At 44.7% G+C, this 21,881-nt stretch overlaps 1 protein-coding gene across 3 annotated transcripts in view; it reads right to left on the bottom strand.

Annotated features, from left to right (window-relative positions):
• Positions 1-21,881, bottom strand: part of enah (ENAH actin regulator) — a 150,871-nt gene that overhangs the window by 24,293 nt on the left and 104,697 nt on the right. For all 3 annotated transcript variants that reach the window (XM_045211252.1, XM_045211251.1, XM_045211253.1), the window contains exon 4: positions 11,053-11,125. In XM_045211252.1, coding sequence (XP_045067187.1) covers positions 11,053-11,125 — 73 coding nt within the window. The remainder of the gene's footprint in view (positions 1-11,052; positions 11,126-21,881) is intronic.

The following is a 21,881-nucleotide window of genomic DNA, read 5'->3' as shown; positions in this document are numbered from 1 at the left end:
ATGCTGAAAACGTTTAGCTAGCTCGTCTGGGCATGTTGCTGTTAGCTAGCACACGGACAAGCAGTATTGAAGTAGCCAGACATGACACAAATTAACACCATAGCTAGTTCCTTCATTCAGTTCTGCACTACACAAACTTTTATGAAAACAAATCAGCCCTCAAATGCTAGCTAGCTAACATGAGCTAGCAGGAATTTTGGCTGGCCAGGTCATATTGAAAGCTAGCTAGCTGCATCATATCAAACCGGTCTGGTTTGCTTGGTTAGCTAGCTAGCTAATAGCCAATGCCATGGCAAGCAAAGGTAGGAATTAAGCTAGCTAGCTAGCCTGTTATGCTAACAATGACTAACTGTTTAGCTAGCTAGCTAAAGCCAGTAAGCTAAATACATGGCTCTGAGTCTAGCTGGCACTGGCAGGAGTATGGGGTCACGTTAGTTACAGCATAGTGAGGGTGAATTAAATTCTTCAACATCTTGCTAGCTATCAACATTAGCGAAGCCAGCTGCAGTCACATATTGGCTACCTAGCAACATTACATCATTTCTAATTTCTGGAGGCAGTGGAAATGCAATTTGAACTAGCCTACCAAGGCCAGCCAAACCTGGGTTGATTTCAAATTGCCAATGGAAACGGGGCTAGAGTTAGCTGGGCCTCTCGCTTTCTCTTCCCATCCCTCTCCTTCATTTAATTTATCTTCTGCTCCCTTGATCGTTAGTATTTTATGAAGATATTCCAAGCAGAGAGGAAGCAGCACGGTCTCTCCCCTATCTGACCTAAATAATAATGTATATGGAAACTGATATGCATGTATGCAAGAATGACATTGATAGATGTTAATGGATATAGGCCTATAGTATAGGTATCTCTGTTTTCTCAGTGTTTTTTCAGTACGGGACCATAAATTCTTTATTTTAATTTTAAATTAATGTACTTCTGTCCTTGAGCTGTTCTTGTCCCTTACGAAAAAAGATTGCAGTCAGAGTGCAGTTTAACTGCAGTACATTGCAGTATACAGTACCAGTCAAAAGTTTGGACACACCTACTCATTCAAGGGTTTCTTTATTTTTACTATGTTCTACATTGTAGAATAATAGTGAAGACATCAAAACTATGAAATAATACAGCCCTCAAATGCTAATACATATGGAATCATGTAGTAACCAAACAAGTGTTAAACAAATGTCACGATCGTTGAGAGACGGGTCAGACCAAGGTGCAGCGTGGTATGCGTACATCTTTATTAAACTGGATAAACACTAGACAAAATAACAAAATCAACAAAACCGTGAAGTCCTATGGGCTATACACGAAACAAGCCAAACAGGAACACAAACAAGATCCCACAACCCAGGCAGGAAAACTGGCTGCCTAAGTATGATCCCCAATCAGAGACAACGAGCGACAGCTGCCTCTGATTGGGAACCACACCGGGCCAAACATAGAAATACAATACAGAGTTTCACACCCTAACCAAACTACCTAGAGAATAACAGTCTCTCCAGGTCAGGGCGTGACAACAAATAAAAATATATTTTATATTTTAGATTCTTCAAATAGCCACCCTTTGCCTTGATGACAGCTTTGCACTCTCTTGGCATTCTCTCAACCAACTTCATGAGGTAGTCACCTGGAATGCATTTCAATTAACAGGTGCTATAGCCCTATTTGGTAAAATACCAAGTCCATATTATGGCAAGAACAGCTCAAATAATAAACAACAGTCCATTATTACTTTAAGACATGAAGGTCAGTCACTACGGAACATTAAGAACTTCAAATGCAGTCGCAAAATCCATCAAGCGCTATGACGAAACTGGCTCTCATAAGGACCGCCACAGGAATGGAAGACCCAGGGTTACCTCTGCTGCAGAGGATAAGTTCATTAGAGTTACCAGCCTCAGAAATGCTTCACAGAGTTCAAGTAACAGACATCTCAACATCAACCTTTCAGAGGGGACTGTGTGAATCAGGCCTTCATGGTTGAATTGCTGCTAAGAAACCACTACTAAAGGACACCAATAAGAAGAAGAGACCTGCTTGGGCCAAGAAACATGAGCAATGGACATTAGACCGGTGGAAATTTGTCCTTTGGTCTGGAGTCCAAATTTGAGATTTTTGGTTCCAACCGCCGTGTCTTTGTGAGACACGGTGTGGGTGAACGGATGATCTCCGCATGTGTATTTCCCACCGTAAAGCATGGAGGAGGGGTGTTATGCTGTGGGGGTGCTTTGCTGGTGACACTGTCTGTGATCTATTTAGAATTCAAGGCACACTTAAGCAGCATGGCTACCACAGCATTCTGCAGCGATACGCCATCCCATCTGGTTTGGGCTTAATGGGACTATCATTTGTTTTTCAACAGGACAATGACCCAACAGACCTCCAGGCTGTGTAAGGGCTATTTTACCAAGAAGGTGAGTGATGGAGTTCTGCATCAGATGACCTGGCCTCCACAATTCCCGACCTCAACCCAATTGAGATGGTTTGGGATGAGTCGGACGGCAGAGTGAAGGAAAAGCAGCCAACAAGTGCTCAGCACATGGGAACTCCTTCAAGACTGTTGGAAATGCATTCCAGGTGAAGCTGGTTGAGAGAAAGCCAAGAGTGTGCAAAGGGTGGCTATTTGAAGAATCTCAAATATAAAATATATTTTGATTTGTTTAACACTTTTTTGTTTACTACATGATTCCATATGTGTTATTTCATAGTTTTGATGTCTTCACTATTATTCTACAATGTAAAAAATATAAAAAATAAAGAAGAGTAGGTGTCCAAACTTTTGACTGGTAGTGTAACTGCAGTTAAAGTGCAGTATGCTGTAAATACTGCTTCCAAAATAACTGTTTTTTTACTACAGTAATTTTGCAGTGTAACTGTAGCTACAGTGCAATTACTGTGTCCAAAATACCACAGTATTTCTTTTTGTACGAGGTTTATTATGTCATGTATTATCTCATGTTTCATGTTTTGTGTGGACCCCAGGAAGATTAGCTGCTGCATTTGCAACAGTTAATGGGGATCCTAATAAAATAACAAGTTGTGTTTTTTTGTTGTTGTTTTTTTAACCTTTATTTAACTAGGCAAGTCAGTTAAGAACAAATTCTTATTTACAATGATGGCCTACATCGGCCAAACCCGGACGACGCTGGGCCAATTGTGCGCCGCCCTATGGGACTCCCAATCACGGCCGGTTGTGATACAGCCTGGAATCGAACCAGGGGGTCTGTAGTGACGCCTCAAGCACTGAGATGCAGTGCCTTAGACCACTGCGCCACTCGGACAGTACTAAGCTTAACTGTACTCTGCATCCATCACACAGTCTGTTTCTCTCACCTCCAACACAACACAGCATTGGGCAGAAAAGAGAGCAGAGACCAGCTCTGGAACACAGACACACTGGACCTCTGCATTACGGACGACAGAACAGTTCTTAACCGTGTCTGTGAAAATAGACTGAGCTCATGGTAAAGTATGCCTGACCTTCAGGCTAAATCTATGGCGGAATCATAGACCTCGAACAAAGTCGTTAGTAAAAATAAAACACTGTCAGGGTCGGACTGAAAGTACTAGGCTAGTAATAGTAAACAGTGTGTGCATGTTTGCGATTGCGTACGTGCATCCATGTGTGGCGGTGTTTCTGCACCTGTGTGTATTTTTTTGAGAGTGCAAGTGAGTGTGTGAGCCTGTGAGTGTGTAGCCTAAAATCCCATCCCCTCCACTCCATCTCTCCAGGGTGAGCCAGGCAGGAATGTAGTGAGTTTGCATCACAGGGAAGACACCAGGCATTAAGCACACAGCCAGTTCCATTGACTGCAACAGCTAAATACAGTGGGGAAAAAAATATTTAGTCAGCCACCAATTGTGCAAGTTCTCCCACTTAAAAAGATGAGAGAGGCCTGTAATTTTCATCATAGGTACACGTCAACTATGACAGACAAAATGAGAAGAAAAAATCCAGAAAATCACATTGTAGGATTTTTTATGAATTTATTTGCAAATTATGGTGGAAAATAAGTATTTGGTCAATAACAAAAGTTTCTCAATACTTTGTTATATACCCTTTGTTGGAAATGACACAGGTCAAACGTTTTCTGTAAGTCTTCACAAGGTTTTCACACACTGTTGCTGGTATTTTGGCCCATTCCTCCATGCAGCTCTCCTCTAGAGCAGTGATGTTTTGGGGCTGTCGCTGGGCAACACAGACTTTCAACTCCCTCCAAAGATTTTCTATGGGGTTGAGATCTGGAGACTGGCTAGGCCCCTCCAGGACCTTGAAATGCTTCTTATGAAGCCACTCCTTTGTTGCCCGGGCGGTGTGTTTGGGATCATTGTCATGCTGAAAGACCCAGCCACGTTTCATCTTCAATGCCCTTGCTGATGGAAGGAGGTTTTCACTCAAAATCTCACGATACATGGCCCCATTCATTCTTTCCTTTACACGGATCAGTCGTCCTGGTCCTTTGCAGAAAAACAGCCCCAAAGTATGATGTTTCCACCCCCATGCTTCACAGTAGGTATGGTGTTCTTTGGATGCAACTCAGCATTCTTTGTCCTCCAAACACGACGAGTTGAGTTTTTACCAAAAAGTTATATTTTGGTTTCATCTGACCATATGACATTCTCCCAATCCTCTTCTGGATCATCCAAATGCACTCTAGCAAACTTCAGACGGGCCTGGACATGTACTGGCTTAAGCAGGGGGACACGTCTGGCACTGCAGGATTTGAGTCCCTGGCGGCGTAGTGTGTTACTGATGGTAGGCTTTGTTACTTTGGTCCCAGCTCTCTCTTGTGATCATTTTGACCCCACGGGGTGAGATCTTGCGTGGAGCCCCAGATCGAGGGAGATTATCAGTGGTCTTGTATGTCTTCCATTTCCTAATAATTGCTCCCACAGTTGATTTCTTCAAACCAAGCTGCTTATCTATTGCAGATTCAGTCTTCCCAGCCTGGTGCAGGTCTACAATTGTGTTTCTGGTGTCCTTTGACAGCTCTTTGGTCTTGGCCATAGTGGAGTTTGGAGTGTGACTGTTTGAGGTTGTGGACAGGTGTCTTTTATACTGATAACAAGTTCAAACAGGTGCCATTAATACAGGTAACGAGTGGAGGACAGAGGAGCCTCTTAAAGAAGAAGTTACAGGTCTGTGAGAGCCAGAAATCTTGCTTGTTTGTAGGTGACCAAATACTTATTTTCCACCATAATTTGCAAATAAATTCATAAAAAAATCCTACAATGTGATTTTCAGGAAAAAAAATTCTCAATTTGTCTGTCATAGTTGACGTGTACCTATGATGAAATTTACAGGCCTCTCTCATCTTTTTAAGTTGGAGAACTTGCACAATTGGTGGCTGACTAAATACTTTTTTTCCCCCACTGTATGGACGAGGGCCGGAAGAGAACAGAAGAGCCAGAGTGAGGGGGAGGCTCAGGGCCAGATCCATTACACACACTAAAATAAGTCCTTTGAACACATCCAGGCCTTTTTTGTTTATGACAGAGCGACACAGATTGGGTCAGATATCCTTAAAAGGAGCACTCCTACTACTCACAGTAAAGCAGTAAAGGAATGCTTACTCTACTAACACAGTACAGAGCTTTGTGGGACAGACAGACATGTTGCTATGTCAGGTATGTCTTTGTATGAGGTGGTGCACCAGCCAAGGAACATTTGGAACATTCAGAACATTTGGAACGGTCCAGACACATTCTGTACAGGGAGGCCTATGTCTGAATGTATACTGAAAGTGTTTTAGACTAGGCAATCACTCAACAAGCTTATCAGGCCAGGCCACCCACCTCTCAAACCACCCTCCCTGTGTGTGCCCCATGTTAGCGTGGAGCAATAAACCAATTTCTTAATGATGGGGTTAATATCAAATCCGTGTCAGGAACCAATTTTATGACTTTCAGATGGGAGAGAGTGGGTCGACTTTACAAGGCACCAACATAAACAAGTCACGTAATGCATTTGATCTCCAGGCTCTGTCGCAGCCGGCCGCGACCGGGAGACTAATGGGCGGCGCACAATTGGCCCAGCGTCGTCTAGGGTAGGGGAGGGAATGGCCGGCAGGGATGTAGCTCAGTTTATAGAGCATGGCGTTTGCAATGCCAGGGTTGTGGGTTCGATTCCCACGGGGGGCCAGTATAAAAAATAAAAAAAATTTAATCACTAACTGTAAGTCGCTCTGGATAAGAGCGTCTGCTAAATGACTAAAATGTAAATGTAGAAATGTACAAACTCACACACCACGTCTGTGTAAATCAACACTTACAAAGCCATTAAACTGATCTAGTATAGGATATGAATCAGATAGGGCTGTCCTTGACAAAAAAAATATATTGGTAGACCGAAAGTCATCAGGTTTTTCAACCAATCAACTGCATCTGATGCTTTAAGCTCACTGTTTGATGAAATAAGACACAAACGACTCAAGAGGGAGCCAGAGATCAAAATAACCAGAAGAAAAAAACCTGTCCCGACTATCCTCCTCCCGCTCCAACTGGCTTTCAAAGATTCTGCCGTTACTCTCCTGAATTCGCTACACGAGGAGTCGGCAAACTTGCTCATGTGGAATGCCAATTTATCTTACCATTTCTACCGATCTGCGTGCCAGTTATGGTTTTCATATGCATTTTCATGGAACAGTTTCATTTAATTTCTAATAACGTCTACGTATCTCAAAATTCGATCCAAATCTAAATGAAAATGTAAAAATAGCCTATAAAGCCAACAAATAAAATCATAGCAGCCTGCAGGCAGAACATTTCCTGATCAAAATAAATACCCTATAAATCGCATTGGCTACGCATGGCCTGTCTGCAACAAACTTGAAACATTGCATATTGTAATTCTGAATGGATATTAAAACAGACTTTGTTTGCTTGCTGTTTGAGGTGAAGAAAACATTACTTTGAGAAGCTCCACAGCTCATTAGTGGTGGTGCATTAAGCCAATCAGAAATACCATCAGATCCCAAATGGGCACATTTATATGCCTACATTTGCGCGCAAGCCAGGTAGCCTATAGGCCTGCTTCTATGCGTAATCAGGTGCGCGTCCTTACTCAACATTGACAGGGGCGCTCCCAAAAAAAAGTCAAGGACTAAATTGACAAAACTCGTAAATGGAATGAAATAAACCAAAACTTGTTTCTCACAAATGTAGCATAGGTTGTGCACTCTGCAAACCACATGTCCACTGTGAAAGAAAGAATGGAATAATGATATATTGAATGCATTAATAGGCATGACCGTAACCAAACAAACATTGTAGATTAGAAAATATAGGAATTAACGGTAAATGTACTACTGGTAATATACGTAATGGGGAATTGATAGACACTAACAAACAAATGCAAACAATTCACACAATTAAGTTATGAAACAATGAAGAATGTGCACACATTGGCAGGAGAGAGCGCATTCGGGAGAGAGATGTACATTGTGTAGCCACACTCCTCTTCTTCTTGGACTGTGCCATCCCCGCGATCTCCACAATGGATTTGTTCAGAGCCTATCGACCAAAACAATCGACCAGTCAAATAAAAGGGGTCAGCCCTAGAATGAGATATGCCATATACCCTGTAGAACACCTCATCTGAGACTAACAGGGATGTGTATGAATGATATGACAGGTCAATCCCACATACAATATACCACAATGACATTCCGAAGGCAGTAGCTGCTAATAAACTGTTGCTAACCAAATTGCCAAGTGGCCTTACAGCAGGCCTTAGGGTCTCAGTGAGCCTGCTGAAACATGAGGATTTATTTCATGAAAAGTGTCATTGCATTTGCTGAGTCACCATTCATCATGGGACGACAGGAAGGGACCGCAAAGAGACAAAAAGGCCAGATACACACCTACTGGACGGACACACGCACACAAACACACAGAATCTTCAAACTCTTTCTTACTCACAATCTTCACAGTTAATAGTCCGTAACGACCAGTGGGTACTAAAGCAAGTGAATCTAGGCCGATTAACAAAAAACGTCATGGATGATTTATCTTTCGACTGTTAAGTTGATAAATAAAAAGATCCCATGGGCAGGTTGTCTGGGATTGAAATGACCCTGACTCACATAGAAACAGTTACCATGATGAAGCTCAACATAGAGCCACGTCTCGCCATCTTAACTTCACTTTCATTGCAACTCCTTTATGGTCAGAGACACGTACAACATATACTGCTGCCATACCAGGAGATAGAGCTCTGTTCATCATTCATAACACAGCACAGCACCCTGACCACCGCTAGCCATCTACTCTACAGGCATCAAACTCACCCACTCTCTTGCTAAACCTGTCAGTCAGCCAGGATATCTAAATCCACAGCACATTACTCTGTAACCGGCTGCAGTCTGTAGGACAAGGAGAGAGGGCCAGGGCCAATCCAAAATCCAGATGCTCTCTACCAAACTACCAATGTTCTCTGCTGCTGTGACGCAGGATATGGCACTGGGGGTGAGGGGTCATATCGCCATGATGCCATGTCTTTGTGTGCACGGGGACAGGACAGGTGGTAGTCCCTGTGTGGTCCTGTGAGATCAGGCTGCAGGCTAATTCAATAACGTTTTATAGGTTTCTGTGAGCAGGTAATAAAATAGCCAACAGACAGCAGCTGGCTCCGATTAATACTGCTGCTACAGTGCTACACTGCACTGTCCTGTGGTGCCCCACTGAATAATGGGGGAGGCATCTTCTCCACACAGAGAAACTCAGAGTTAGCAGCATATTATTATTACCCAAGGGGGAATAGTCGCATTGCCATTTAAGGAGAAGGAAAACCAATTACAGGTACAGTACACCCTCTAAGAGCTCGCGCGAGACCGAGATGCAAAACTGAAGTGATTGCACGACAAAACACACACTCTTAACAAAATGTGTTAGCCTAGTGTGAGAGTTCAGTGACCAGCCGGAGGAAGACAACTTGACACTCATTTGAATATGAATACAGACAGATCTCATGCCAAGCGTTATTCAGTGTGCGTGAGTGTATGCAGCAGGAGAGGGAGGCTCTGAGAGGATTTAGAGCAGTGTGTTTTTAGAATGTGAGAGAAAGCCTTAGCCAAGGTCTCCTGAGAGTGATCGTGGCTCACTGTAGACTAGCTTTTCATTAAGAAGGCCTCTGTATCAGTCCATTTCTTCTTTTGAAGTCTTCAAACACACAAAATGTCTGCCTCTCTCGCTCTCTGATGCACACCAAGTCAGATACGCTTTCTCATACACACACACACACTTCTCACCGAGTGAGTCTGTCTGGCTGTGTGTGTGTGAGAAAGCGTTAAGTCAGCTCCTAACCTCAGGCTGTGAGTGTACCATTGCACTCAGCAGGGTAGAAGTGGTTTGTGATTCCACCTGACACACTGATGGGGTGCCTGTACGCTACAGCCTGCCACAAAGCCCTATCATCCTCTCACCCAGCCCTGCTCTACTCCAGGGGTGTCTGCCGCTGTGTATGAACACAAACTGGCAGCCATCAGCCTCTATCGGTGCCAGGATGTGGGAGAACAACACCTGCAGGCGGCCAAACACACCGCCTGCCTAGTTAATATGGGAGTGGAAAGTGGTGAGGGCTCGAGAGGTAACAACCTTTTAGAGCATAAGTCCAAAGCCGGTTGTATCCATTCAAAAGTACAGTATATATATACAAAAGTATGTGGACACCCCTTCAAATTAGTGGATTCAGCAATTTCAGCCACACCCGTTGCTGACAGGTGTATAAAATCGAGCATACAGCCATGGAATCTTCATAGACAAACATTGGCAGCAGAATGGCCTTACTGAAGAGCTCAGTGACTTTCAACCTGGCAATATCATAGGATGCCACCTTTCCAACAAGTCAGTTAGTCAAATTTCAGCACTGCTAGAGCTGCCCCGCTCAACTGTAAGTGCTGTTATTGTGTAGTGGAAACATCTAGGAGCAACAACGGCTCAGCCGCGAAGTGGAAGTCCACACAAGCTCACAGAATGCTGAAGCTCATTGCACGTAAAAATGGTCTGTCCTCAGTTGCAACACTCACTACCGAGTTCCAAACTGCCTCCTGAAGCAACATCAGCACAAGATCTGTTCGTCCGGAGCTTCATGAAATGGGTTTCCAAGTCCGAGCAGCCGCACACAAGCCTAAGACCACCTTGCGCAATGCCAAGCGTCGGCTGGAGAGGTGTAAAGCTTGCCACTATTGGACTCTGGAGCAGTGGAAACTTGTTCTCTGGAGTGATGAATCACGCTTCACAATCTGGAAGTTCAACAGACAAATCTGGGTTTGGCGGATGCCAGGAAAAACGCTACCTGCCCCAATGCATAGTGCCAACTGTAAAGTTTGGTGGAGGAGGAATAATGGTCTGGGGCTGTTTTTCATGGTTCGGGCTAGGCCCCTTAGTTCCAGTGAAGGGAAATCTTAACGCTACAGCATACAATGACATTCTAGACGATTCTGTGCTTCCAACTTTGTGGCAACAGTTTGGGGAAGGCCCTTTCCTGTTTCAGCATGACAATGTACATAATGCAAGGTCCATACAGAAATGGTTTGTCGAAAATCGGTGTGGAAGAACTTGACTGGCCTGTACAGAGCCCTGACATCAACCCCATCGAACACCTTTGGGATTAATTGGAACGCTGACTGCGAGCCAGGCCTAATCGCCCAACATCAGTACCCGACCTCACTAATGCTTGTGGCTGAATGGAAGCAAGTCCCCTCAGTAATGTTCCAACATCTAGTGGAAAGCCTTCCCAGAAGTGTGGAGGCTGTTATAGCAGCAAAGGTAGGACCAACTCCATATTAATGCCCATGATTTTGGAATGAGATGTTTGACGAGCAGGTGTCCACATACTTTTGGTCATGTAGTGTAGTTGGATCAATATATTTAGGCAAGCAGGTAGTGTTAAGCAGGCAATTGACTGATTGGCTCATATTTGATTGAAACACTGAACTCAAAACAGGAATTTCTAGTCAGAAGTGTCGGTATCTACTAGATGGATTGGGGTCTAAGGAACAGTATTATATTTAGTGCTGTTGTGTTTAGTGCTGTTGTAGGCTCAGATCTTACCTTCTCTGCATCTCTAGGTCCTCTGGTGAAGGTCCATTCTGAACCTGGGGGCTCTGTCTTGGCAATGTGGGGCCTGGAAGGAGAAACACACAGAGATGGTCACACATCCGCTCTGAGGAAATGGCCTCTGGACTCATCGCTTTTGACTCATATCTCATCTCCTAAATATTTACATAAATGTAGTCTCATTTATTGAGGGAAAGCAACATCTACCACATCTACCCAGTCGTTTTTCTCAGCATTTCATTCAAAGCTTCAGTCTTGAATTTGTTTCAAAATCAGGATCAAATCCAATTCACAACAAACCCAAACCACACTGTCTCCTTCCCAACTCTCTTTTCTTCTTTTCAGGCCAGACCGATCCTTTAAGCGTAATTCCCTGTCGGTCGGCTAGGTTGTGAGCTAATGTCTGTCATACTGATCCACTCCCAGAGTGGTCTATCAGCCTGCCCTCACAGGTACTCCAACCAATCAGCCATCATATCCACGGACAGCACTGGACCGCTGCCAAACAGCCATGGAGTTACAAAACAATCGATTATCTGGTGGTTGTAGAGACGACAAGGCCATCGAAAGAAAACCAACAAACATACAATCAAATCAGTAAGAGAGCTCCACGTTTGTTGATAACATTTATACATGCTAAAGTGGTTTTAGGTGATTCACTGAAGCCTATGTTCGATAGGTGAAAAGCCTTCACGGCAGTGGCGGTCAGTGCAATTTTTTTTTCATGAGCATGGCCTTATTTCTATTACAGCATATTGGATGACTCATTCATATTCCATTCACCCAGTTCAATGTAACAGCGATAGGTTTAGGCTACTACATGATACTTACATTTTCCCTATACCCATCATGAGGTTGCTACAACCTAGCCTATGAATGAAAGTTGACAACGTAGGTGCACACAGATCAAGAGACAAATTTGAGGTGACAGTGTGCATTTCGGTGATTTTTGGCGAGCTGGACAGTCAAGAAACTCTATAAATGTAGGCCCATTATAATTTCTACACAATTTCGAATTGGTTTTAGTCATTTTAAAGTATATTGAGTTTGTGCCCCACCTCCCCCCCCCAAAATATAGATTTCCCCCAAAAAAAAATTATTTAGACCCCTTGACTCTTTCCACATTTGGTTAACTTACGGCCTTATTCAAAAATGTATTAAATCGTTTTTTCTCCCTCATCAATCTACACACAATACCCCATAATGACAAAGCAAAAACTTTCTTAAACGTCTGGAGGAAACCTTTCACCATCCCCACGGTGAAGTATGGCGATGGTAGCATCTTGCTGATGGGATGTTTTTCAGCGGCAGGGACTGGGAGACTAGTCAGGATCGAAGGAAAGATTAATGATGCTGTGACATTCAATACCACCTTGCCTGCATCTAGCTAATATAGGGTGTAATCATTAGTCCAACAGTTGCAAACAAGAGTTTCTATTCGACAAATTCAGCTATGTTTATCCCCGTTTTGTTCTCTTTACTTCCGTTTAATAAACGTTTTTCAACAGAATCGGTGGAATGAATACACCCCTGATCACTCTCATAACAGCCACATTGTATTCCTTCTCTTCCCTTCCCTTGTGGACTTCAAATGCACAACACATCAGCTGTATGTGACCAGGTGAAAAAACATTTCTATACACAGCCTACATCGTTGTCACCATATTAGCTAAAGTAATGTCATAGCATTGCTAATAGAACTAACACGTAAGTAAACCCGCTAAAATCATGCAGTAACGTTAGTGTACAGTCAGTAAGCAGTTACACCGGCGGGCCCCAGTGGCAATAAATTAGTAATACCAAAAGCTTACCTTGACTTGGAAGAGTTCCAGTGTTGTGTTGGAAAGTCATAGCCAGATAGCTAACATAGCATCCCTCTGTTTGAGCAGGGTGTTTCAGTAGGCTAAACTAGCTTGCTGCATTTGCGAGCTAAGTGAAACTGAACGTTAAAAAATATATATATATAATAATACAAAATCTCTCCCCCTCTCTAGCTTCTCCTTCATTTTGGAATAAATTAATGTGTTCAAAACTGTTCAACTATTGTCTTTCCCTCTATTTGAGTCAACTACTCACTATATTTTATACACTGCAGTGTTAGTTAGCTGTAGCTTATGCTTTCAGTACTAGATTAATTCTCTGATCCTTTGATTGGGTGGACAACATGTCAGTTCATGCTGCAAGAGCTCTGATTGGCTGGAGGACGTCCTCCGGAAGTTGTCCTAATTACTGTGTAAGTCTATGGAAGGGCATGAGAACCATGAGCCTCCTAGGTTTTGTATTGAAGTCAATGTACCCAGAGGAGGATGGAAGCTAGCTGTCCTCCGGCTACACCATGGTGCTACCCTACAGAGTGCTGTTGAGGCTACGGTAGAACTTCTTCGCAAAATAGTGTGTTTTAATCAGATTTTGGTGACGTGATTATATTTAGTATAGTTTTATCTCAAAAGGATAACTTTAATGTTTTACCATTTAAAGTTTTCTGAAATTCACTGAGGATGATGGTCCTCCCGTTCCTCCTCTGAGGAGCCACCACTGCTTCACGGTCCAGTATCAACAGAAGTTGGAGGGCTTGGATCTGACCAAAAGAGATGAGTCTTCTCCTATGCTATCAGTATTCAGGCTGGCTAGTGTCTGTGCAGAGCAGTGATACATTGATCTGCTATTCCAGACAGATGGAGAGAGGGAGAAAGATCGAAGGAGAGCTCCATATCTGAGGGAAGAATAAGGCTTTTATCTATAAACGTTTGGCAGCAGTGACTCATATAGAACCTTCTGGTCCTACACATGAGACCTGCTAGTGAGAGTCCACCACACCCACCAGCAACAGCCCTCTCCACACTCCTCAACAACACTATATGCTGAACAAGCATATGATACCACATTTCAAACACTTATTAGACAAATTCGATAACCACTACCCAAGATGAAAGAATGCAAAGCTTTTGTAACTAAGGTATTATTAGATTTTAGTCTAAAATCCAGAGCGACTTACAGTTAGTGAGTGCATACATTTGTCATACTGCCCCCCCGTGGGAATCGAACCCACAATCCTGGCGTTGCAAGCGCCATGCTCTACCAACTGAGCTACAGGAGGGCTTGCGCCTCAACCCAGCCAAAACAAGAAGTAGAAGGGCAAGGTCTCTTTAAAGCAGAGGTATCAAACTCATTTTTTCCCCGGGGACCACATTCGGTCTTTAGCAAAAAATAGTCCCCTATCCATCATTTCTGGAATGTTCGATGCTCCCTGACTGTCTTTCTTTCATTTCGGTGATTTTTGGCGAGCTGGACCCAGTCAACAAACGGTTTAAATGTAGGTCCATTATCATTTCTACACAATTCTGAATTGGTTTTAGTCATTTTAAAAGTATATTGAGTTTGTTCCCCCAAAAAATTAAATGTTATAGTATTCAGACCCCTTTACTTTTTCCACATTTGGTTACCTCACGGCCTTAATCTAAAATGTATTAAATTGTTTTTTCTCCCTCATCAATCTACACACAATACCCAATAACGACAAAGCAAAAACAGGTTTTTAGAATGTTTTGAAAATACATTTACATAAGTATTCAGACCCTTTAGTCAGAACTTTGTTGAAGCACCTTTGGTAGCGATTACAGCCTCGAGTCTTATTGGGTATGACACTACAAGCTTAGCACACTTGTATTTGGGGAGTTTCTCACATTCTTCTCTGCAGATCCTCTCAAGCTCTATCAGGTTGGATAGGGAGGTCCCACAATTGACAGTGCATGTCAGAGCAAAAACCAAGCCATGAGGTCAAAAGAATTGTCCGTAGAGCTCCAAGACAGGATTGTGTCGAGGCACAGATCTGGGGAAGGGTACCAAAACATTTCTGCAGCATTGAAGGTCTTCAAGAACACAGTGGTCCATCATTCTTAAATGGAAGAAGTTTGGAACCACCAAGACACTTCCTAGAGCTGGCCACTATGCCAAACTGAGAAATCGGAGGAGAAGGGCCTTGGACAGGGAGGTGACCAAGAACCCGATGGTCACTCTGACAGATCTCCAGAGTTCCTCTGTGGAGATGGGAGAACCTTCCAGAAGGACAACCATCTCTGCAGCACTCCACCAATCAGGCATTTATGGTAGAGTGGCCAGATGGAAGCGTCTCCTCAGTAAAAGGCACATGACAGCCTGCTTGGAGTTTGCCAAAATGCACCTAAAGGACTCAGACCATGAGAAACAAGATTCTCTGGTCTGATGAAACCAAGATTGAACTCTTTGGCCTGAATGCCAAGCATCACGTCTGAAGGAAACCTTGCACCATCCCTACGGTGAAGTATGGCGATGGCAGCATCATGCTGTGGGGATGTTCATCAGCGGCAGGGACTGGGAGACTAGTCAGGATCGAGGGAAAGAGAAATGGAGCAAAGTACAGGGAGATCCTTGATGAAAACCTGCTCCAGAGCGCTCAGACTGGGGCGAAGGTTCACCTTCCAACAGGACAACGACCCTAAGCACACAGCCAAGACAACGCAAGAGTGGCTTCGGGACAAGTCTCTGAATGTCCTTGAGTGGCCCTGCCAGAGCCCGGACTTGAACCCGATCAAACATCTCTGGAGAGACCTGTAAATAGCTGTGCAGCGACGCTCCCCATCCAACCTGAAAGAGCTTGAGAGGATCTGCAGAGAAGAATGGGAGAAACTCCCCAAATACAGGTGTGCCAAGCTTGTAGCGTCATACCCAAGAAGACTCAATGCTGTAATCGCTGCCAAAGGTGCTTCAACAAAGTACTGAGTACAGGATCTGAATACTTGAATAAATGTGATATCAGTTTTTTTTGGCTAACATTTCTAAAACACTGTTTTTGCTTTGTCATTATGGGGTATTGTGTGTAGATTGATGAGGGGGGGAAACAATTTAATCCATTTTAGAATAAGGCTGTAACGTAACAAAATGTGGAAAAAGTCAAGGGGTCTGAATATTTTCCAAATGCACTGTATACACAGAGTATACAAAACATGATAGACTGACCAGGTGAAAGCTATGATCCCTTATTGATGTCACTTGTTCAATCCACTTCAAATCAGTTTAGATGAAGGGGAAGAGACAGGTTAAAGAAGGATTTTTAAGCCTGGAGACAATTGAGACATGGATTGTACAGTCGTGGTCAAAGTATTGGTCTTCACAAAGTTCGCTGCTTCAGTGTTATGATATATTTTTGTCAGATGTTACTATGGTATACTGAAGTATAATTACAAGCATTCCATAAGTGTCAAAGGCTTAAGTTTATGCAAAGAGTCAATATTTGCAGTGTTGACCCTTCTTTTTCAAGACCTCTGCAATCCGCCCTGGCATGCTGTCAATTCACTTCTGGGCCACATCCTGACTGATGGCAGCCCATTCTTGCATAATCAATGCTTGGAGTTTGCCAGAATTTTTGGGTTTTTGATTGTCCACCCGCCTTTTGAGGATCGACCACAAGTTCTCAATGGGATTAAGGTCTGGGGAGTTTCCTGGCCATGGACCCAACATTTAGATGTTTTGTTCCCCGAGCCACTTAGTTATCACTTTTGCCATATGGCAAGATCTCCATCATGCTGGAAAAGGCATTGGTCATCACCAAACTGTTCTTGGATGGTCGGGAGAAGTTGCTCTCGGAGGATGTGTTGGTACCATTCTTTATTCATGGCTGTGTTCTTAGGCAAAATTGTGAGTGAGCCCACTCCCTTGGCTGAGAAGCAACCCCACAAATGAATGGTCTCAGGATGCTTTACTGTTGGCATGACAACGGTAGCGCTCACCTTGTCTTCTCCGGACAAGGTGTTTTCCGGATGCCCCAAACAATCGGAAAGGGGATTCCGAGAAAATGACTTTACCCCAGTCCTCAGCAGTCCAATCCCTGTACCTTTTGCAGCATATCAGTCTGTCCCTGATGTTTTTCCTGGAGAGAAGTGGCTTCTTTGCTGCGCTTCTTGACACCAGGCCATCCTCCAAAAGTCTTTGCCTCACTGTGCGTGCAGATGCACTCACACCTGCTTGCTGCCATTCTTGAACAAGCTCTGTACTGTTGGTGCCCTGATCCCGCAGCTGAATCAACTTTAGGAGACGGTCCTGGCGCTTGCTGTACTTTCTTGGGCGCCCTGACGCCTTCTTCACAATAATTGAACCTCTCTCCTTGAAGTTCTTGATGATCCGATAAATGGTTGATTTAGGTGCAATCTTACTAGCAGCAATCTCCTTGCCTGTGAAGCCCTTTTTGTGCAAAGCAATGATGACGGCAAGTGTTTCCTTGCAGGTAACCATGGTTAACAGAGGAAGAACAATGATTTCAAGCACCACCCCCCTTTTAAAGCTTCCAGTCTGTTATTCTAACTCAATCAGCATGACAGAGTGATCTCCAGCCTTGTTCTCGTCAACACCAGGGGCGGTGTGTTCATTAGGGCGATATGGGCGACGCACTGCCAAAAGGAAGGGATTTTTTTTCTTTGCAATTATATCACGGCAACAGTAGTTATCAGTGTTCTAATCTAGACGTCTCTCATAGACTTAATGTAAAATCTTTTTTTTCTCAAAATATCAGAGCTTTCAATACAATCTCTATGGGTTCCGGGAGGGCTTGCACTTACGCGCTTTCGTCATACGTAACATAAGTAACCATGAACATAACTAAGAAAAGAGCGGGTAGCAGCGTCAATCAATTCACGTACTACTGTCAAGATGGCTAGCTTTGCGAGGCAAAGATGAAACTGAGGGCTCCACCAACCCTGGTATTTTTCTTGGACTTGTCAACTTTGTGGCACAATTAGATGAGGTGTTTGATGACCATCTTAAAAATGCTAAAGTTTTCAAGGGCACATCAAAGACCATTCAAAATGAGCTACTGGAGTGTATGCTAGCGGTCATGAGGGAACATATTGTGGAGGAGGTGAGGTCGGCGAACTTCGTAGCTATCCAAGCTGACTGTCACGCCCTGGCTCGGGGGACTCTCGTATGTTGAGCCAGGGTGTTAGTTTCTATGTTTTGTGTTGTAGGTTGTGGGTCTAGTTTGTATTTCTATGTTGGCCTGAGTGACTCCCAATCAGAGGCAACGAGTGTCAGCTGGTTGTCTCTGATTGGGAGCCATATTTAACTGTCTGTCTTTCCCTTTGAGTTTGTGGTTTCTTGTTCTTATTTGGTTTTGTGTTAAACCGTAGACATCACGTTATTGTCTGTTGTTTTGATCGTGTGATCAGTATAATAATAAATATGTTCACCTTCAACGCTGCGCCTTGGTCCTCCTCCTTAGACGATCGTGACAGAAGAAACCACCAAGATGTGACCAAGCAGCGTGTCCAGGAGCCATCGCCAGGGAGATCTCTAACAGATCTCCTTCGCCTCCTCGACTGGGTCAAGCCGGATGAGGAGGAGAGGGGCTTGACATTGTGGCAGAAGGGCGAACGGCTGGCGAGGGACATGGAGACCTTGGCCACGGGTAGGAGTGAAGCCCAGAACATTTTTAGGGGGGGGCTAACGCCGTGGACGACGGGCCAGCAGGAGACCGCGGCAGAGCGGCCCAGCGGATTGGCAGAGGAGGCCGCCAGGTTACGGGGGCCACTGGTCGAAGAGGGGGTGGAAGATGTAAAGGCACGGCGAGAGGTACTGGCGTGTGTTGCCAGTCCGGTCCGGCCTGTTCCTGATCCCCACGTAGGGCCAGTGGTGTGTGTTCCCAGTACGGTCCGGCCTGTTCCTGCCACTCGCACCAAGTCTACGGTGCGCATCGCCAGCTCGGCCCGGCCCATTCCTGCTCCCCGCACCAAGTCTGTGGTGTGTTTCGTCAGCCCTGTCCGGCCCGTTCCTGCTCTCCGCACCAAGTCTGTGGTGCGCGTCGCCAGCCCGGTCCGGCCCATTCCTGCTCCCCGCACCAAGCCTGTGGTGCGTTTCGTCAGCCCTGTCCGGCCCGTTCCTGCTCCCCGCACCAAGTCAGTGGTGCGCGTCGTCAGCCCGGCGCGGCCCGTTCCTGCTCCCCGCACCAAGTCTGTGGTGCGTTTCGTCAGCCCTGTCCGGCCCGTTCCTGCTCCCTGCACCAAGTCAGTGGTGCGCGTCGTCAGCCCGGCGCGGCCCGTTCCTGCTCCCCGCACCAAGTCAGTGGTGAGCTTCGTCAGCCCGGTCCGGCCCGCTCCTGCTCCCCGCACCAAGTCAGTGGTGCGTTTTGTCAGCCCGGCTCGGCCCGCTCCTGCTCCCCACACCAAGCCAGTGGTGTGCGTCGTCAGTCCGGCACGGCCCGTGCCTGTTCCACCGGTGGCGGGTCCGGCACCGGTCAGGTGCTGCGTCACGCCGGAGCTAGAGCAATCCGCTCCACCAGTGTTCAGTTCAGCTCTGGTCAGCAGGGCCAGACCGGACCAGCGGTACTTTGGGGGGTTAGAGAAGGAGTGGGGATCATGCCCGGAGCCGGATCCGCCGCCTAGGCGGAGTGCCCACCCGGTCCCTCCCCTGTTGTGTTTGGTTGGCGCGGTCGGAGTCCGCGCCTTTAGGGGGGGGTACTGTCACGCCCTGGCTCGGGGGACTCTCGTATGTTGAGCCAGGGTGTTAGTTTCTATGTTTTGTGTTGTAGGTTGTGGGTCTAGTTTGTATTTCTATGTTGGCCTGAGTGACTCCCAATCAGAGGCAACGAGTGTCAGCTGGTTGTCTCTGATTGGGAGCCATATTTAACTGTCTGTCTTTCCCTTTGGTTTCTTGTTCTTATTTGGTTTTGTGTTAAACCGTAGACATCACGTTATCGTCTGTTGTTTTGATCGTGTGATCAGTATAATGATAAATATGTTCACCTTCAACGCTGCGCCTTGGTCCTCCTCCTTAGACGATCGTGACACTGACGAGACCACGGACGTTTCTACACAGACACAGCTGGTGCTTGTGCTGAGGTACATAGATAGCAACCACAAAGTGCAGGAGCGCTTTTTTGAGTTCCTTCCCATCTCGGAATCAACCTCAGTCTCAATCGCCAGTGTGCTTTTGGAGAGACTGAACGGTCTTTTTGCCGACGACGAGAAAGTCAAACTCATTGCGCAAGCTTACGATGGAGCCAGTGTGATGAGGGGAGAGAAGGCTGGTGTGCAGCAAAAGGTGCATGAGCATTTCAAGAATGCCCATTACGTGCATTGCTATGCGCATCAGCTGAATTTGTTCATGCAGCAAGCTAGAACAGTTTCAGTACAAGTAATGTAGCCTCTCTCTCTCTCTTTGTCCCTCCCTGTCTGTCTCTTTAACACACACACGCCCAAATCAGTTCACAGTTGATGTTGTTTAAAATAGTTATTTTTCATTTAAAAAAAAGTAAAAATATAAAAAAAAATCTGTTCATGTTCATTTTTACAAATCTATACAATTGGCCAGAATATGGTTGTTCATATTTACAAATCTATACAATTGGCCAGAATATGGTTGTTCATTTTTACAAAGCCATACAGATAGCTGTGTTTACCTTTTCTAGAAATTATTTTCAAATTCTGTTTTCAGGCAAAATGTCTATCACTGTTCATTTTCACAAATCTATACAAGAGGGCAGAATATGGAAGTCTATAAAAATTTCTTATTACCAATAACTTGCATCAATGTTTTCAGTAGCCTCTATCAAAAGCTCCTGCTTGCTTGTTGTGAATTATGCTCAGGTGCACATATTTCCAATTCAACCATGAGGCCTTTTTGAAGCAAGTAATGTGTATATCAGTATTGACTTATATGCTGCCCCTGTCTTCATGTTGTTGCTGGACATATCTTTTTTTAAATGTGTGTAGGTCACCTAAATCATCAGAAAAATTGCCCCCCCTGAGAATTTTTTCAGGAGCCGCCACTGGTCAACACTCTCACCTGTGTTAACGGGAGAATCACTGACATGATGGCAGCTGGTCCTTTTGTGGCAGGGCTGGAATGCAGTGGAAATGTTTTTTGGGGATTAAGTTAATTTTCATGGCAATTAATTGCAATTCATCTGATCACTCTTCATGACATTCTGGAGTATATGCAAATTGCCATCATCAAAACTGAGGCAGCAGACTTGATGAAAATTGGTATTTGTGTCATTCTCAAAACTTTTCACCACGACTGTATGTATGCGATTCAGAGGTGGAATGGGCAAGACAAAAGATGTAAGTGCCTTTGAACAGGGTATGGTAGTAGGTGCAAGGTGCACGGGTTTGTGTCAAGAACTGCAACGCTGCTAGGTTTTTCACGCTCAACAGTTTCCTGTGTGTATCAAGAATGGTCCACCACCCAAAGGACATCCAGCCAACTTAACACAACTGTGGGAAGCATTGGAGTCAACATTGGCCAGCATCCCTGTGGAACGCGTTTGACACCTAGTAGAGTCCAAGCCGCAACGAATTGAGGCTGTTCTGAGGGCAAAAAGGGGGTTGCAATTCAATATTAGGAAGGTGTTCCAAATGTTTGGTATTCACAGTGTATGTACAGTACAGTGAGGGAAAAAAGTATTTGATCCCCTGCTGATTTTGTACGTTTGCCCACTGACAAAGAAATGATCAGTCTATCATTTTAATGGTAGGTTTATTTGAACAGTGAGAGACAGAATAACAACAAAAAAATCCAGAAAAACGCATGTCAAAAATGTTATAAATTGATTTGCATTTTAATGAGGGAAATAAGTATTTGACCCCTCTGCAAAACATGACTTAGTCCTTGGTGGCAAAACCCTTGTTGGCAATCACAGAGGTCAGACGTTTCTTGTAGTTGGCCACCAAGTTTGCACACATTAAGGAGGGATTTTGTCCCACTCCTCTTTGCAGATCTTCTCCAAGTCTTTAAGGTTTCGAGGCTGACGTTTGGCAACTGTGAAGGAGCAAACTTGTAACATTGTATTAACTAGC

Source organism: Coregonus clupeaformis, chromosome 36 (assembly GCF_020615455.1).
Source record: "Coregonus clupeaformis isolate EN_2021a chromosome 36, ASM2061545v1, whole genome shotgun sequence".
NCBI classification, from domain to species: Eukaryota; Metazoa; Chordata; class Actinopteri; order Salmoniformes; family Salmonidae; genus Coregonus; species Coregonus clupeaformis.
This window is presented reverse-complemented; position numbering and strand designations above follow the sequence as displayed.